Consider the following 20,592-nt stretch of genomic DNA (forward strand, 5'->3'; position numbering starts at 1 on the left):
TTGGAATGTACTTTTATACCTTCTCTAATAAATGTGCCGTTCTATACATATAACTGTCTTGGCAAATTCTTCTTACTGCCTGCATGATACTGGCCCCAGATAGTCACTACCTGTGACAAAAATGATCTTACATTTCAGAAGGATCACTCTGCCTCCTCTATGTAGAATACGTTATAGGAGTAAGAGGTACAGCTATGGAGACCAGTATAAATTTCCAGGTTTAAATTGAGGTGGAGTTGCCAAAGAATTTGCTGATGGATCGTATTTGAGTTATAGCAGAGAATTTTAGGATGACTCCAAAGTTTTCAGTATAAGCAACTATAAAGATATAACTATGATTGTTGAACTGGGAAAGACTAAAGAAAGAAATGTTTGTGGGGGAGAATTTAGGAGTTTAATTTTGTTACAGTCGAGGTGCTTATTATACATACAAATGAAAATGTTAATTTGAAGGCCGGATGGAGGAATCCTAGAGTTTACAGTGGTGTCCTAGGTGGAAGCACACACTTGGAAAATGTAGCATATAAACAGTATTTAAAGTAATGAAACACTGAGTGGAAAACTACCTAAAGAGTGAGTGTAGATAAGAGAAGACAGTTCAGGACCAATCCCTGAAATATTCTACATTTAAAGGTTGGGGAGATACAGAGAAATCAGGCAAGGAGAGTGAGAAGGGGCAACCAGGAGGAAAACTAGAAGAGCTCTGAAGAGAGAAGTCATGTGCATCACTGCCAAATCTAGTTGTCAGTCTCCTCGTCTTGGATTTGGCAATGAGACATCACTGCTGACTTTGACGTGAGCAGTTTCAGGGGTTGGGATAAAAGCTTAATGAATAGTTCAAGAGAGAATGGAAGCAAAGAAAAAAATAATCTAGAGGCATAGTTTTATAATAAAAGGAGGGGGAACAGAGAAACAGTGAATGTGGGGTTAGAAACGTTTTGGGTTTTGTTTTTATGGTGGGGAGAATAACAACATGCTTATATGCTGTGATACGTGGGAAGATTTAGAAAAGAGGGATAATTAATGAGAAGAGACAATTGCTAGAGCAAAGACCTTACTAAAAGAGAAAGGATGGGATACATTGCACAGGTCCAAGGAGTGGTCTTACGTAGAAAATGATTGATTTATTTCTCCTAAGACCAGGAGACTGACAGAGTACATGGACTACTATATCAAGTAACGGCAATTTAACAGCATCCTTGGTCATGTCCAGTCTATTTACGTCAGTGATTTTGTTTGTAGAAGTTAGCCTCTTTAGGAAATAATCTGTTTAAGTAAAAGACTTAGCTATAAGAATGGGGATAATAGCATTCAACTTAAAAGTGAAAAGTTGAAGGTATCTCAAATACCCACAATCATTAGCTACTGGACTTTTCAGGCTTAAAATGTATTACAGAAACAATGTTTCAGGATGTTTAAAGTTATATCAAACAGTAACTCAGAGAAAAGCAACTGTTTCTCACTGGTACACGTCCTGAAATTTAAACCAATATTAAATATAAAATATGTTTTAAGATGTTTCATAAGTATATTTTATATACTTACTTTTAAAAGGATAAACCCTTATTTAAAAAGACATTTTTGATAAACATTTTTTAAAAGTTTGACTTTGCCAGTAATCAAATAAATGGAAATTAAAATAGTAGAATATCATTTTCACTTATAAAAATTACAAAATTGGCCATAACTTAAACACTCTGTTGGAAAGAGTGAGAAGCAGGCATTCTCATATACTGTTAATACAAACTGAATTTTGGTATGACTTCACTGGAGGACAATCATAGTATGTATCAAAAGCTTTAATAATATATATGTTATTTATCCCATAAATTCCACTTCTAGGATTTTTATTTAAAGAAATATTAGGAATGCTTTTACACTGTTGGTGGGAGTGTAAATTAGTTCAACCATTGTGGAAGACAGTGTGGCAATTCCTCAAGGATCTAGAATTAGAAATACCATTTGACCCAGCAATCCCATTACTGAGCATATACCCAAAGGATTATAAATCACTCTACAATAAAGACATGTGCACATGTATGTTTACTGTGGCACTATTCACAATAGCAAAGACTTGGAACCAAACCAAATGTCCATCAATGACAGACTGGATTAAGAAAATGTGGCACATACACACCATGGAACACTATGCAGCCATAAAAAAGGATGAGCTCATGTCCTTTGCAGGGACATGGATGAAGCTAGAAACTACCATTCTCAGCAAACTATCACAAGATCAGAAAATCAAACACCGTATGTTCCCACTCATAAGTGGGAGTTGAACAATGAGGACACATGGACACAGGGAGGGGAACATCACACACCAGGAGGGATAACATTAGGAGAAATACCTAATGTAGGTGACAGGTTGATGGGTGCAGCAAACCACCACAGCACGTGTATACCTATGTAACAAAACTGCACATTCTGCACATGTAACCCAGAACTTAAAGTACAATAAATAAATAAATAAATCTGAAAAAAATTCATTGCTTTGTATAAAAACATATAGTTACAAGGATGTTAGCTACAACACTGTATATAACAGTTAATAATTAAATGTACCCTAAAGTTTCACAATAACTGTGTAAACATACTATACAGACAATGAAATTTTAGGACATGATACTGTAGAAACACTATTAATGATAAGTAAAAGGCACTTTATATAGTAGTAAGGGAAATAAATAGCTACATGTACATTATGATTCCATTTTCATTAAAGTAAATAATGTATCTATGCATAGAAAAAGTTGGAAAGCCATCCATCAAAATGTCAGGAATGTTTCTAGCAGCTGCTTCTTGAAGGTAAGATAAGGAGTGACTTAAACTTTCTTCTTCCTATCTTTATTTATTTTATAATTTTTCTACCATGAATATGTATTACTTTCTAAATAAATTAAAAGCAGTAATGTGGGGGGAGGGACTGATGGTTTCTTAAAATTAGCAATCTAGTAGATTTTTTAAAAATGTGTCTAATACAGGTATATTTCTGTGAATGCAATTTGATTTTTAAAGTATTAGTTCTTTATGACAATTAGGATAGTTTAAATTTTTCTAAAAAAAAACCTCCATGATTAGTAATACTAACTGGCTTATGACTAGGCTGAATTGGTGTTTGTCTTTTCATTTTAGCATCCTTTATACAACAAGATGTTAGAAATTCTTCATTTTATAAAGAAGCTATATATACATGTTTGGATTAGTGCATCACAAAATCATATTAAAATATTCAGATAAAAAGTGGCTATGCACTTGGGTATACAGGTTCTACATTACTAAATTAATTATGAGTGCACATCATGAGAAAGTTCCATTATTGTACCTTTCAAAAACACTGTAATAATTACTTCAGTATCTTACATGTACGTAGAAGAGGAAAATTAGTGTGTGTGTGTATACATATCTCTCTATATTTTAAGTCATTTCCTAAATCACTGAATACAGCCTTTCTACCTACATACTGATTACTAAATTCTATCTCCAGATGACATCTTGCTGTTTAATTCCAGACTTGTATTTTACCCACTCTGCCATAAACTAGTTGTGTGACTAAGGACAAGTTATTTAACCTCTCTGCATTTCAGTTTTCTCATTTGTAAAATAGAGACAGCAGTGCCTATTAATCCAACATATCCCAAAACAGTATAATTTTATGCCTGCTCAAAACATCATCTTGCTGCATTTCTTTTCTAGACAATGTACTACAATTATCCCTTTTCCCAAGGAATCCACTTACCCAAGTTAGAAATTACAGTGCCATTATATTCTATTCTTCTTTTTCCCTCACCATCCAAAACACCTTCCCACTCTCAGCTTTGAAATATTGGTGACTTCTCTTACTAGATGGCAATTATCTTGAGAATGGGGACTGTGTTCTTTTTTAGAAGTTCATAAAGCTCCTATACTCTTGACATCTAAGTATCCCGGGCACCGAGGAAAATTTTTGTCCTATGGTTAGGCACTCAATAAATGCATTTGGGGTGTGTGTGTGTGTGACATATATACATATTTTATACACATACAGAATATGTTATAGCTTTGCCATGATTATAAAATTTTAGAAGTATATAAAGACTGTAGATCCTCATGGTGGACAGAAGGCAGGACTAGAGTGCAGCTCTAGACAGAGCAGACTGCGGAGGCTTGCCTTGTGAATTTTAGCTCCAGATCGACTGCAAGAAAAAAACCTACCAATCCTGAGAGGACCACAGACCTTCTAAAGGAGTGGACTGCTCCTGCAGGACATGGGAGACCCCCCGCCAAATACTGTGGGTGCCACAACTGCCGAAGTGGGAAAGGGAGAACCCTGCCTCTCCCAAACACACACCACCACTGGAGAAGCTGAAGGTCTGTTTGTGGGAGAAGTTTCCGACTTTACCAGGAGCTGAGTCAATCTGGAGAGCTGAGCAAAATACAGGGGTAGGGGAAACAACAGAAAGGCCCTGGGAGCTCGCTGGGTCCCCGAGCAGGCCATTCCTGCCTGTACCACGAGGATCCAAAGGGAGGGTAGCCAGAGGAGCAGGGGCTAAAACTCCACAGGGAAAAGGAAATCTCTAGCTGAACTCTGTAACAATTTGAATGGGGTGAGAAGCCTCCCGGCCAGAACTTGGGGAAGAGTGCAAATCCAGTGTGCAGACTCCACAGGCAGGGGAAGAACTAAGCTCTTTTCTTTTGCAGCTGGGAGGCGGGTAGCCTGGGGCAGGTTTTCAAGCCTGTCGCACCCTCTGCCTGGAAACGGACTCCGGCTGTTGGCAGGGGCATGGTGGGAGTGAGACTGGCCCTTCGGTTTGCATGGGAGCTGGGTGAGGCCTGTGACTGCCTGCTTTCCCCCACTTCCCTGACAACTTGCAGGTCTCAGCAGAGGGAGCCATAATCCTCCTAGGTAGACAACTCCACTGACCTAGGAATCTCACTCCCATCACCCACAGCAGCCCCAGCAAGACCTGCCCAAGGAGAGTCTGAGCTCAGACATGCCTAGCCCTGCCCCGACCTGAGAGTCCTTCCCTACCCACCCTGGCAGTGAAAGACAAAGGGCATATAACCTTGGGAGTTCTAGGGTCCTGCCCACCACTGGTTCTTCCCCATACTACCATAGTTGCTACTCTCTGGAATGTGCCACCTCCTGGCAGGAGGCCAACCAGCACAAAAATAGAGCATTAAACCACCAAAGCTAAGAACCCTCACAGAGTCCATTGCAACCCCTCACCTCCCTGCCACCTCCATCAGAACAGGTGCTGGTATCCCATAGATGGCTCACATCACAGGACTCTGTGCACACAACCCCCAGTAGCAGCCAAGAGCCAGGTAGATTCACTGAGTGGCTAGACCCAGAAGAGAGACAACAATCACTACAGCTAGGCTCACAGGAAGCCACACCCATAGGAAAAGGGGGAGAGTACTACATCAAGGGAACACCCCATGGGACAAAAGAATCTGAATAACAGCCATCAGCCCTAGATCTTCCCTCTGACAGAGCCTAGTCAAATGAGAAGGAACCAGAAAACCAACCCTGGTAATATAACAAAACAAGGCTCTTCAACACCCCCCAAAAATCATACTAGCTCACGAGCAATGGATCCAAACCAAGAAGAAATCCCTGATTTACCTGAAAAATAATTCAGGAGGTAGTCATTATGCTAATCATGGAGGGACCAGAGAAAGGCGAAGCTCAGTGCAAGGAAATCCAAAAAATAATACAAGAAATGAAAGGAGAAATATTCAAGGAAATAGATAGCTTAAAGAAAAAAAAAATAAAAAATTCAGGAAACTTTGGACACACTTTTAGAAATGTAAAATGCTTTGGAAAGCCTCAGCAACAGAATTGAATAAGTAGAAGGAAGAAATTCGGAGCTCAAAGATGAGGTCTTTGAATGAACCCAGTCCAACAAAGACAAACAAAAATGAATAAGAAAATATGAACGAAGCCTCCAAGAAGTCTGGGATTCTGTTAAACAACCAAACCTAAGAATAAACAGTGTTCCTGAGGAAGAAGAGAATTCTAAAAGCTTGGAAAACATAATTGGGGGAATAACTGAGGAAAACTTCCCTGGCCTTACTAGAGACCTAGACATCCAAATACAAGAAGCACAAAGAATACCTGGGAAATTCATCACAGAAAGGTCTTTACCTAGGCACATTGCCATCAGATTATCCAAAGTTAACATGAAGGAAAGAATCTTAAGAGCTGTGAGACGGAAGCACCAGATAACCTATAAAGGAAAACCTGTCAGATTAACAGCAGATTTCTCAGCAGAAACCCTACAAGCTAGAAAGAATTGGGGCCCTATCTTCAGCCTCCTCAAACAAAACAATTATCAGTCAAGAATTTTGTGTCCAGCAAAACTAAGCACATATATGAAGGAAAGATACAGTCTTTTTCAGAAAAACAAATGCTGAAAGAACTCACCATTACCAGGTCACTACTACAAGAACTGCTAAAAGGAACTCTAAATCTTGAAACAAATCCTGGAAACACATCAAAACAGAATCTCTTTAAAGCATAAATCACACAGGACCTATAAAACAAAAATACAAGTTAAAAATCAAAAATAAAAAACAAACAAACAAAAAACCAAAGTACACAGGCAACAAAGAGCACAATGAATGCAAGGGTACCTCCCATTTCAATACTGACATTGAATGTAAATGGCCTAAAAGCTCTACTTAAATGATACAGAACTGCACAATGGATAAGAACTCACCAACCAACTATCTGCTGCCTTCAGGCGACTCACCTAACACATAAGGACTCACATAAAGTAAAGGGGTGGAAAAAGGCATTTTATGCAAATGGACACCAAAAGTGAGCAGGAGTAGCTATTCTTATATCAGACAAAACAAACTTTAAAGCAACAGCAGGTAAAAGAGACAAAGAGGGACATTATATAATAGTAAAAGACCTCATCCAACAGGGAAATATCACAATCCTAAATGTACATGCACCAAACACTGGAGCTCCCAAATATATAAAACAATTGCTAATAGACATAAGAAATGAGATAGACAGCAACACAATAAGAGTTGGCGGGCGGGGGGGGGGCGGGGGGCTTCAATACTCCACTGACAGCACTAGATAGGTCATCAAGATAGAAAGCCAACAAAGAAACAATGCATTTAAACTATACCTTGGAGCAAATGGGCTTAACAAATATACACAGAACATTTCATTCAACATCTGAAGGATACACATTCTATCCCACAGCACATGGAACTTTCTCCAAGATAGACCATGTGATAGGCCATAAAATGAACCTCAATAAATTTAAGAAAATTGAAATTATATCAAGCACTCTTTCAGACTACAGTGGAATAAAACTGGAAGTCAACTCCAAAAGGAACCTTCAAAACCATGCAAATACATGGAAATTAAATAACCTGCTCCTTAATGAGCATTGGGTCAAAAATGAAATCAAGACAGAAATCAAAAAATTCTTCAAACTTTACAACAATAATGACACAACCTATCAAAACCTCTCAGATACAGCAAAGGCAGAGCTAAAAGGAAAGTTCATAGCCCTAAATGCCTATATCAAAAAGACTGAAAGAGTGCAAACTGACATTCTAAAGTCACGCCTCAAGGAACTAGAGAAACAAGAACAAACCAAACCCAGACCTAGCAGAAGAAAGAAAATAACCAAGATCAGAGCAGAATTAAATGAAATTGAAACAAAAAGATACAAGATAAATGAAACAAAAAGCTGGTTCTTTCAAAAGATAAATAAAATTTATAGACCATCAGCAAGATTAACCAAGAAAAGAAGAGAGAAAATAACCTCATTAAGAAACGAAACAAGAGATATTACAACTCACAGCACTGAAAACAAAAGATCATTCAAGGCTACTGTGAACACCTTTATGCATATGAACTAGAAAACCTAGACAAAATGGATAAATTCATGGAAAAATACAACCCTCCTAGCTTAAATCAGGAAGAATTAGATACGCTGAACAGACTGATAACAAGCAGCGATATTGAAATGGTAATTAAAAAATTACCAATAACAAAAAAGTTGAGGACCAGATGGATTCACAGAATTCTACCAGACATTCAAAGAATTGGTACCAATCCTTTTGACACTATTCGATAAGATAGAGAAAGAAGGAACCTTCCCTAATTTACTCTATGAAGCCAGCATCACCCTCATACCAAAACCAGTAAAGGACATAACCAAAAAAGAAAACTACAGACCAATATTCTTGATGAACATAGATGCTAAAATCCTTAACAAAATACTAGCTAACCGAATCCAACAACATATCAAAAAGATAATACACCATGATCAAGTGGGTTTCATACCAGGGATACAAGGATACTTTAACATATGCAAGTCAATAAATGTGATATGCCACATAAACAAAATTAAAAACACAAATCACACGATCATCTCAATAAACGCAGAAAAAGCATTTGACAAAAGCCAGCACATCCCTTTATGATTAAAACTCTCAGCAATATCGGCATACAAGGGACCTACCTTGATGTAACAAAAGCCAGCTATGACAAATCCACAGCCAACATAATACTGAATGGGGAAAAGTTAAAAGCATTCCCTCTGAGAACTGGAACAAGACAAAGATGTCCACTCTCACCACTCCTCTTCAACATAGTACTGGAAGTCCTAGCTAGAGCAATCAGACAGGAGAAAGAAATAAAGGGCATCGAAATCAGTAAAGAGAAAGTCAAACTGTTCACTGTTTGCTGATGATATGATTGTTTACCTTGAAAACCCTAAGGACTCCTCCAGAAAGTTCCTACAATTGATAAAAGAATTCAGCAAAGGTTCTAGATACAAGATTAATGTACACAAATCAGTAGCTCTTCTGTACATCAACAGCAACCAAGTGGAGAATCAAATCAAGAACTCAATCCCTTTTACAATAGCTGAAAAACAAAATAAAAAAAAATACTTAGGAATATACTCAACCAAGGAGTTGAAAGACCTCTACAAAGAAAACTACAAAATACTGCTGAAAGAAATCATAGATGACACGAACAAATGGAAACACATCCCATGCTCATGGATGGGTAGAATCAATATTGTGAATAATGACCATACTGCCAAAAGCAATCTACAAACTCAATGCAATCCCCATCAAAATACCACCACCATTCTTCACAGAATTAGAAAAAAAAATTCTAAAATTCATATGGAACCAAAAAAAAAAACCCACATAGCCAAAGTAAGACTAAGCAGAAAGAACAAATTTGGAGACATCACCCTATCTGATTTCAAACTATACTATATGGCCATAGTCACCAAAACAGTGTGGTACTGGTATAAAAATAAGCACATAGACCAGTGGAACAGAATAGAGAACCCAGAAATAAACCCAAATACTTACAGCCAACCGACCTTCGACAAAGCAAACAAAAACATAAAGTGGGGAAAGGACACCCTTTTCAACAAATGATGCTGGGATAACTGGCTACCCACATGAAGAAGAATGAAATTGGATCCTCATCTCTCACCGTATACAAAATCAACTCAAGATGGATTAAGGACTAAAACTTAAGACCTGAAACTATAAAAATTCTAGAAGAGAACTTTGGAAAAACCCTTCTAGATATTGGCTTAGGCAAGGATTTCATGACCATGAACCAAAAAGCAAATGTAATAAAAACAAAGATAAATAGCTGGGACCTAATTAAACTAAAGAGCTTTTACACGGCAAAAGGAACAATCAGCAGAGTAAAAAGACAACACAGAGAGGAGGAGAAAATCTTCACAATCTATACATCTGACAAAGGACTAATATCCAGAATCTACAAACAACTCAAACAAATCAGTATGAAAAAACAATCCCATCAAAAAGTGGGCTATGGACATGAACAGACCATTCTCAAAAGAAGATACGCAAATGGCCAAAAAATATATGAAAATGCTCAACATCACTAATGATCAGCAAAATGCAAATCGAATCACAATGTGACACCACCTTACTCCTGCAAGAATGGCCATAATAAAAAAATAAAAAAACAGTAGATGTTGGTGTGGATGCAGCAAACAGGGAACACTTTTACACCACTGGTGGGAATGTAAACTAGTACAGCCACTATGGAAAATAGCGTGGAGATTCCTTAAGGAACTAAAAGTAGAACTACCATTTGATCTATCAATCCCACTACTGGGTATCTGCCCAGAGGAAAGTAAGTTATTATTTGAAAAAGATACTTGCACACGCATGTTTACAGCAGCACAATTCACAATTGCAAAATCGTGGAACCAACCCAAATGCTCATCAATCAACTGGATAAAGAAACTGTGTTATACAGGGGAAGATATGTTTTGAAGACACCTTGAGAACTGTCAATATGTAATTACCATAGTTTGCTAATTTTTTTTTTTTTTTTGAGACGTATTCTCGCTCTGTCGCCTAGGCTGGGGTGCAGCTGGCGTGATCTCGGCTCACTCCAACCTCCACCTCTCGGGTTCACGTCATTCTAATGCATCAGCCTCCCAAGTAGCTGGGACTACAGGCATGTGCCACCATGCCCGGCTAACTTTTATTTTTAGTAGAGACGGGGTTTCACCATGTTATTAGCCAGGATAGTCTCGATCTCCTGACCTCACGATCTGCCCACCTCAGCCTCCCAAAGTGCTGGGATTACAGGTGTGAGCCACTGCGCCCGGCCTTAGTTCACTAAATTTTTATCTGATATTCCACCCTGGGGATGAGAGGGAAAGGTGAAAAATTTGAATTCTTGACACTATCTGTAGTTTTTATATTTAATAATTGTCCCAGATTTTTTGCTTTCAGATAATCCCTTGTTTATATTTTTCAAGAATTCACAATTAATTATAGACAAATAAAAGCTAACTTTCTCCATTAAAAAAAAAGAAACTGTGGTATATATATACAATGGAATACTACGAAGCCATAAAAAGGAATGCATTAACAGCATTTGCGATGACCTGCATGAGATTGGAGACTATTATTGTAAGTGAAGTAACTCAGGAATGGAAAACCAAACATCATATGTTCTCACTGATATGTGGGAGCTAAGCTACGAGGACTTAAAGGCATAAGAATGATACAGTGGACTTTGGGGACTTGTGGGGAAGAGTAAGAGGGGGGTGAGAAGGATAAAAGACAACAAATATGGTGCAGTGGACACTGCTTAGGTGATGAGTGCTCCAAAATCTCACAAATCACCACTAAAGAACTTACTCATGTAATCAAATACCACCTGTACTCCAGTAATTTATGGAAAAATAAAGAAGTATATAAAGATCATCATTTTAGTGAGGAAATCAATCTTTCAAGCAGACCTTAGAAATATATATAGATGTCATTAATTATTATTTAATGCTGATGAGACTGTGGGAAATCCACAATTCTCACACAATATTGGTAACAGGATAAATTGTTACAACTCTTTAAAAGACATATTTTAAGAGTCATCAGATTTTTCAGAGAATTTATTTGAATATCTCTGACAATTTACAATGAAAACAAAAGGAAAACTGATAAGAATGTTATTTATCCTTTTTTATGAGAAAAATGGAAAACAATCTAAATACTGAATTATAGTTTTGAAATTTCAGTCGACTATTTCAGAGCTATTAAAGTTATTATAATGACTATAGCAATATGAATAAATGCTTTTGTTATTTTAAAAACTATATGTTGGGATTACAATTATGTTAAAAAGTGTATATTTACATAAAAAGTGTATTTTAAAAATAATAAATACTAAAAATGCAACTGAAGCTTGTACCCTTTAATGATTTCTGATACTGGAAGAAATATTTAGTACAAAGTAGTTTTAATCAGACAAACATTGCACAAGACATTCAATTTTAAATAAGATTTTAAAACACATATCTCAGAATGTCACATACCTTTGGATATACTTCAAATATGGTGTATAGTCTATTACAGCAGGAAAGCTGCCATCCAGTCCCTCTCCCTTTAGGCAGAAACTAAGACAATAGAAAATAAATATTTCATATTAATATATAAAATTTTAAATCAAACTTAAGTTTTATGAAAAATCTCTTGCCAGAAACGCTTCTCTCATGAAATGGCAAGTGAATTTTTTTTGTTAGCAATTTAATTGTTACTTGTCACAAATAAATGCCTGAATAAAATGTTCTACCTTCAATACCAATGACAAAGCACTGTACAAATTAATACACTGTCAATGGGTTACATTAAACCAACAGTTAACATTCTTAATCCATTTTTTTGTTTTGTTTTGTTTTGAGACAGTCTTGCTCTGTCACCCAGGCTGGAGTGCAGTGGCATGATCTTGGCATACGGAAGCCTCTGCCTCCCGGGTTCTAACAACTCTCCTGCTTCAGCCCCCTGGGTAGCTGGGATTATAGGCGCCCACCACCATGCCCGGGTAATTTTTGTATTTTTAGTAGAGATGAGGTTTTGTCATGTTGGCCAGGCGGTCTTGAACTCCTGACCTCAGGTGATCCGCCTGCCTCGGCCTCCTAAACTGTTGGCATTACAGGCATAAGCTGTCGTGCCTGGACAGTTTTTTAAAACAATAAAACAACAAACAAAACAAGACTGTAAAAAATTTAGACAGAGCTGGTAACATGTGATATAAAAAGTTAACATCCATAGAGCAATCAAAAAGACAACCTTCATATTCCATCTATCATGTTCATCCTCCACAATTAAGCTAATTAACCTAATACTAGCTTATTAAATCTTAATAAAGTTAGACTTGTAAAATGACAAATATTTAGAAAAGGAAGTGCTTTACTAAAAAAGATAACTTCAGTGAAAACGAGCAGCATTATTTTTATCAAGACCCAAAAGTAGAATTTCATTTGTCTTACACTTATTTTGTTAATATTCCTGAATTTCCAAATGTTATATTTCAATAAAAATATAATATTTCCTTCATTCCTTGTGTTTGAGTTTTCTTATAGACAAACCTTTTACTTTCAATGTAACGTAAAATCTGGGATCAATTAAAGAAATACAAAAAAAGTGTCTATAAATCTAAAAAGAACTTGTATTGCCCATTTTTAGCACTTGTTACTTTAGTGTGGAACCAGTTCATCTTGTTGATAATAAAAGTAAATTTTAACAATATTTTTTTATATTCTCCATACATAACATAAGAGACATAAGATACCCAAGACAGCCTCTCAGGATCTTCTTTATCTCAACACATGAGATAATGATAATCTTTCTGGCTTTGAAACTACTTTTAGTCTATTTCTTTTTAATTTTAAAGCAGTAGCTGAAAAATACTAAGAGATAAGATTCAAAGCCTTCCTTCACTGGGGAGGGGGTTGTTGGGGGAATGGGATATAGTCTAAGTTTTCTTTTTATCCAAGCTACAGAGCAAGCCTATCAATTTGTTAAGTTTCAGGCAGTCTCTTTTCTGAGAGCAAACCCATTTAAAAAAACAAACTGATGTCATTTGAAAGAGAACATGAATCAAATAACGATTTCCAACTGTGTGCTTTACTTAGAAAACCGAAAGAAAAAATCATAAGTAGAAACTATTAAGACACAGAATAATTTATAAACTGAATGCATTTGGTTATATTAAGTACCTGAAATCAATAGCATTGAGTCCTAGCAGCATGCCAGCAAGCATATTTGCTTCTTCACCCAAGACAATTGCTCCATCTTCATAAAATCTCCTAAAAAATGAAATGGGTGAATATATAAAATATTAAAAATAAATGGAAGTTTGATCGAGAGAAAACATTTAGAGTCCAGACTATTGTAGGAAGAGCTAAATTTTCTTTAATTTGTAGTTTTAAAAAAAACATTTCTATCACTGAAGTTTTGAAGATACCTAGACCAAAATAAAGAGATAGAAAAACAACAACAAGCCCCTGAAGAAACTAAAACTTGCCAATATAACAAAAAGAATTCTGTTTTCACCTCTCCTAAAAAGAATCCCCAAAGTGACTCTTTCGATGGGTCTAGAGTGCCAGCATTTTTCTTTGATAATCAAGCAATATAAATGTAAGGTGAAAGGTGGCAAATTCAGAGTCATTTGTACTGATCTGTTTTCAAAATGAAGTAGACTTGAGTTCTAACAAATAAGAAAAAATAATTTCTGTTTTTCTATAATTCCAAAGGTTATTGACTAAGTTAAGAATTTGGGAGGCATACTCATTAGTAATTTACAGTAACCTTAATAGTACAATCCTAATAAAGCAGATGGGCTACCAAGGTGGCTGCATATGAAAAAGAAAGTATTCATTATCCCCTTGACAAAAACGGGAATGTGAATGTATCTTTGCTAATTCCTGTAGAGCTTTTTATTTTAGTTATCATTAGTTTTTAAAAAATTTTTGAAAGAAAAATAACAATGTGGCCCTAAGGTATTTTTCCAAAAATGAATGTAAAATCATTAATCTACTTCTTTTAAAACGTAGCACTATGTAAAGTCTAGTTTATGTCAGTAACCAGGGATGATTACACTGCTGTATCTATTTATATTATATATAAGAGAGTGAACACCACTCTATACCACCCCACTAACTAAAATGAAACATTTTAGTAAACCAAAGGTCTTGCTCTTTTTAGTATTTCTGAGTTTATAAATTCTGCAAAAAATTTTAATATGCTTATAATCCTACCATCAATTTTGAATTGTTGTTCACAACTTATCAAGTATTTTTACAAACATATTATGTGATAATTGCAAAAAAAAAAAACCCATAAATTAAATGCAGAAGGAATCATCATTAGTTTCAAATTTACCATCAGGAAAAGTGTAAAACAATTTGCACAAGCTCATGTTAGACGAATTGCTTAAGAAGGGTACCCAATTCTTCTTTCTTTAAGTCCCATATCTTATATTAAACCCACTTTTTGTAAAACAACAATATTTTAAAAGAACTTAATTTATGGTATGGTTAATAAGGAATATTAAATGAATAAAAAGTATAAAACAGAAAAAACAGGCAACTATTTACTCTCTGACAGATGAAAGGCTGCAAACAAATACAGTGGGGAGACTAGCTTGGAATAAACGTTTTTTATTTTCTTGGACCTACTGAAATTCCTTTTACTGATTTATATAAAAGGAGAAAAATGAAAACTTCTGGCCTAACAAAAATTAGTAAAATAAATGGAAGGATTTTTTACAGATTCTACTGAGGTGTCCTGCAGAAACGTAAAATACTTAGACAAATACATATGTTTGAGACTTTGTCCCTGGTCCAATAACTAAGTTGGCTATTGGCAGAATATATTATTAACCCTTGGAAGAACTATGCTTCTAACGGTTTCAGACCACTAAATTCTATGAGACATATGAATTTGGAAGATAATCTTGTTTTTTGAATATTGGCAATAACCCATTATTCCTAGTACTTCTTATATAAGAAAAGGTCTACTTTTTTTATTCTTTATCTTGAACCTACCATTGTTTAAAAAATACATTCCAAAAATCAGCTCAAAACTATTCTTGCTTGCTTTCTAATGGCAGCTTTGTACTAGGGAGTATTGAAGAACACCACAGCAAAAAATTAACTCGTTTGAGAAATTTTTTAAAATCTAAAGGTCTTTTATATGTGCATGCATATAATAATGTTTTGATGAGTTTTTGGCTTTAGTTTTTTTTTTTTTTTTTTTTTTGAGATGGAGTCTCGCTCTGTCACCCAGGCTGGAGTACAGTGGCCGGATCTCAGCTCACTGCAAGCTCCGTCTCCCAGGTTTATGCCATTCTCCTGCCTCAGCCTCCCGAGTAGCTGGGACTACAGGCGCCCGCCACCTCGCCCGGCTATGGCTTTAGTTTTAATCATCAGTAAATAAGTAAATTTTCTAAGCGAATGATTTAAGCAAAATGGTTGCTATATGTAAAGTCAATAATTCCACTGAAAAAAACCATATCTTAAGTATAAGGCCTGATTTAATATAACAGCAAAACAGGAAAGGAAAAATGGAAGAGGAAGGGCTAGTTAAGAGAATTGCCCATTATATGCTGAACTTTTAAATTATTAGTTCTGGTTAAGAAAAAAATTTTTCAGAAGATGTACTTCTGAGCTTGAGATAATATATTTTAAAGTAATTCAGTATTTAGAAAACTGAATTGATCCGAGAAGATATTTTTACCATTTAATCAAAAACTTCATTCACGTGTATGAAAGAGGTAGAAGCTGTCTTGAAAAATTATTCTCTTATGCAAACTAATATATCAATAATTTGACTAAAAATATGATTCCTGTGGTCAATACTTTCAAAGATTCCAAAAGATTGTAAAATTTCAACCTTTTCATTTTACCTCATTGAAAAATTGGAACATTAAACTTTGCTTATATAACCAAGGTCATACAACAAATGAGCCATGAGTAAAGCCTGAGATGACTAATCCAATAATAGTAAGGTATATACTAAAAATTCCCTTTTTTTAGTTAAAAGTATTTTTTGTTCTAAAGAAAATTTTTATGCCAGGCCTGGTGGCTAATGCCTGTAATCGCAGCACTTTTGGAGCCTTAACAGGCAGATCCTTTGAGCCCAGGAGTTAGAGATCAGCCTGGGCAACATGGTGAAACCCCATCTATACAAAAAATACAAAAAAATTAGCCGGACATGGTGGTACATGCCTGCAGTCCCAGCTACTTGGGAGGTTGAGGTCGGAGGATTGCTTGAGTCAAGAAAGCAGAGGTTGAAGCGAGTTGAGATGGCCCCACTGCACTCCAGCCTGGGTGACAGAGCAAAACCCTTTCTCAAAAAAAAAAAAAAAAAAAAAAAAAAAATATATATATATATATATATATATATATAAAATAAATATATGTATATGTATAAATGAGAAGAATCTAACCAAAACACTGTACTGCTTAATTTCAATATATTATAAATGTTGAAAGTACCAAAGTAAAAAATACATATGAAACTTCCAATTAAAGATTTATATATTAGAGACTATACCTTTAAATATACTTTTATATTTCAGAAGTGAGGAAAAATTACAAGCAACTATTTGATACTACTGTGATCTGGGAAAAAAATTTCCTGATCTTATTAGGTATACCACCCTTTCCAAGTATTTATATGTTGATTAGAAAAACATTAGTGACTAGAAAAGTATTTAAAATAATGCCTTTATAAGAATATGTTTTTCTTTTACCATATATAATTTAACTCTAATTGAAATATATTCCTATAATGCCACCTTACTGTCCACTCTGTAGGAATATTTTAAAGAATTGTAAGTAGTTCAATAACAAATATCCTTTGGATGGGATCCAAGGTGAATAATAAATATAAATTATGTTGATACTATCTAATGTTATGCTTCAAATTTTCCTTTTGTGGGAGTCAAAAGTTATTCTACGTATTTGAAAACACAGTATTAAAATATGAGAAAGCTTGTGTTATAAACCAAAGAAAATTCATTATTGGCATGCTTGTTCTCTTCCCCCAATTTAATATAAGAGACTACTAAAAGGGGATATAAGAAAATTCTTCCTCATGACATATAACACAGATCCTTGCATTATAAATAGATGTTATATTCAAAGTCAAATTTAATTAAAATGAAAAACTGATGAAAAAGTCAACCTCCAAAGGTCTTGCCAAGAATGTGAGATTCAGTAATTATTTTAATCAATAAATATATATTATATATTAAGTTCCTTTTATGTGACAAGAACTGTGCTAGGTACTATAGTTACAATGGTAAATAAGTTAGATTTAGATCCTCTCTATGGAGCATATAGTCTAGGGGAATAGAAAAGCAAGAAACAAAAGAAAAAGATAATTACAGATGATGATAAATATAAAGTAAATAAACAGGTTGCTGAGGTAGAGACAAAGGGAAGGAAAGCCCAACTTTGGAAAGAGTCATTAAGTAAGGCATTCTCAAGTGTTTAACCTGATACCTTAGCCCACATAAGTCCGATCACACAAGGATCTGTAGGCCACAGAACATTAATAACAATAATGAACACTTATTGAGTGGCAGGCATAGTAATAACTTTACATGAATCATCTTCTTAACTTTGCCGCTACATATTATTCTCCAGAGAGATTAAGCAACTTGTCCAAGATAGACACAGCTAGAGTAGAGAAACCAGGATCTGACTCCAGGAAACAAGACAGCCACAGGGCCTTCTGGCTAATGTAATAAGAAATCATTTCAATGTTTTAAGTGGGAGTTGACATAATCTCTTTTATTTTTAAGATCAGCTGGAAGCTAGATGGCTACTAAATGCGGGCAAACTGGAAGGTCAGGAGGCCGACAGGTGAGCCTTAGACAACAGATAAAAGAGGTCTAGATGAGCATAAGAGCCGTGGAGATAAAGGTAAATAAATAGATTCAAAATAGATTTGGAGGTAGGATCAGTAAGACTTGCTTATGGATTAATTACAGGGAATGAGGGAGAAAGAGGAACCAGGTATGATTTTTAGATTCTCCCTTAATCAATTATGTAGGTAGGCAGTGATACCATTTGCTAAGAAGGGGTGAACAGAATTACAGGGAAAAAAAAATCAGTATATCTGAACTATCTAGCTAGAGGTTTAAATGTGGTATCATGGTCATATGGATGGTATTTCAAGTCAGGGGAATGGATGAAACTCCAGGAAGAGAGAATAGAGAGAAAAATGAACAGAGGAAAAAAAAGCAGAAAATGCAGGACTGAGCCCAGAGAATATGAACAGTCAGATGTTGTTAAGTGGAAAAGATGACAGAAAAAGAGAGCAATTAAGGAAAAGCCATGGAATGTTGTATAATTTAAAGGTGCAGAGATTTTTTTCAAGAATGATGAAGTAGTCAAATTCTACTGGGAGTAGCTGGGAGATGGAGTACAATGTGGACAGAGGAATATCCATTACATTGGGTAGTTTGTAGATTATTAGCAACTGGTATTCTTTTAAAAATTCTTGGTGGAGTGATGAGGGGCAGAAGCCAGAGAAAAGTGGATAAGAGAATGACTCTAAAGTAAGAAAATGATGGCAGTGTGAAGAAGTGATCTGCAGAAGTCTGGTGATGAAGTGGAATCGTGAAATTAGCATTGGCAGAGGGGAATTACAGGTTCAATGGAGAATCTTTTTCTTTTTAAGGTAGGAGGTACCAGTATATGTTCTATAAGGGTGGGATTGATCCAGCAGTAGTAAAGAGATTGAGGATGAGGAGACAGAAAGTTGATAACTAAAGGAAGAGGGGAATCATACACTATCTGGTGTTTTATGACTGGCTTCTTTGCTAAGCTTAGCAGGTTTTCAAGGTACATCCATGTGGCAGCATGGATCAGTACTTCATTTCTTTTTATGCCTGAATAATATTCTGCTACATGGATACAGACACACATGCACCTAGGAGTCATGTGCTGGGTCATATGGTAACTCTATGTTTAACCTTTTGAAAAATTGCCAGGCTGCTTTTCAAAGTGAGTGCACAATTTTCTTTTCCCCCCAGCAATGTATGGAAGATTCAGTTTTTCAAAATCCTCACCAAAATTTATTAAGTGATCTTTTGAACATAACCATCCTAGTTCGTATGCAGTGTTATTTCATTGTGGTTTTGCATTTCCCTGATGGCTAATGATGTCGAACAATATTTTAGTGTTTATTAGCCATCTGTATACCCCCTTTGGAGAAGTGTCTATTCAGATTCATTGCCCATTTTTAAATAAGTTGTCTTTTTATTATTGAGTTGTAAAAGTTCTTTATATACATTGTAGATACAAAACCCTTACCACAGGGGTCCCCAACCCCTGGGCCATGAACCAGAACCTGTCCATGGCCTGTTAGGAACTGGAGCTGCAGGGCAGGAGGTAAGTGGTGGGCCAGTGAACATTATCACCTGAGCTCTGGCTCCTTCACTTAGGCATTAGATTCTCACAGGACTAAGAACCCTACTGTGAACTGCACGTGTGAAGGATCTAGGTTGCATGCGCCTTATGATACTCTAAGTAATGCCTGATGATCAGGGGTGGAACAGTTTCATCCTGAAACCATTCCCTGCCACCACGGTCCGTGGAAACACTGTCTTCCACAAAACCAGTCCCTGCTGCCAAAAAGGTTGGGGACCGCTGCCTTATCAGATTATGATCTGTAAAAATTGTCTCCTATTCTGTTTGTCATCTTTTCGCCTTCTTCATGTTGTCCTCTGAAACACAAAGTTTTAATTTTTATTATGTTCAATTTATCTTCTATCTTAATAATGTAAAACTTTAATACATACTCAGATTCCAAAATGCATTCTTAACTCTCAAAAGATTTTGGTTACTTATCACTATTCTGTTTACTTTTCTGTAATTGAGAAAAGTGTTTGTCATCTTATATTTCTCTTTGTGACAGTTCAATAATTTACAAAGTTTTATTTTATACTTTACTGCTTCCTTCGATTTGTGCTAAAACATTGTGAAAATTAATATTTCTTTTGAAGACAACTTTTTCATTATAAATTAAATACTGTGATATAATTGCAAAGTAAACAAATGAATTTCCATAAAGCTAATTTATCTTTATATTTTCCATATTTATTACTTCAAATTCTTGTTACATTTTCAATTGTGTTTGAAATATCATATGGTATTTTTAATTTAAATGTACTAATTATTTTTTAGTCTGTGGGTAAGAGAAATTAAAAATTTGAACAAATTAATTCAGTTTTTATGTCAGTTCTCATTTGAAGGTCTTCCCAGT

The 20,592-nt window shown here is 35.6% G+C and overlaps 1 protein-coding gene across 24 annotated transcripts in view; it reads right to left on the reverse strand.

Moving 5' to 3' along the window:
- Positions 1-20,592, reverse strand: part of RUNDC3B (RUN domain containing 3B) — a 180,833-nt gene that overhangs the window by 75,730 nt on the left and 84,511 nt on the right. For all 24 annotated transcript variants that reach the window (XM_074035589.1, XM_005550325.4, XM_074035600.1 and 21 more), the window contains 2 exons: positions 13,530-13,619; positions 11,847-11,927 (listed from right to left, as the gene is read on the reverse strand). In XM_074035589.1, coding sequence (XP_073891690.1) covers positions 11,847-11,927; positions 13,530-13,619 — 171 coding nt within the window. The remainder of the gene's footprint in view (positions 1-11,846; positions 11,928-13,529; positions 13,620-20,592) is intronic.

The sequence above is a fragment of the Macaca fascicularis genome, chromosome 3 (genome assembly GCF_037993035.2).
Source record: "Macaca fascicularis isolate 582-1 chromosome 3, T2T-MFA8v1.1".
Lineage (NCBI taxonomy): Eukaryota > Metazoa > Chordata > Mammalia > Primates > Cercopithecidae > Macaca > Macaca fascicularis.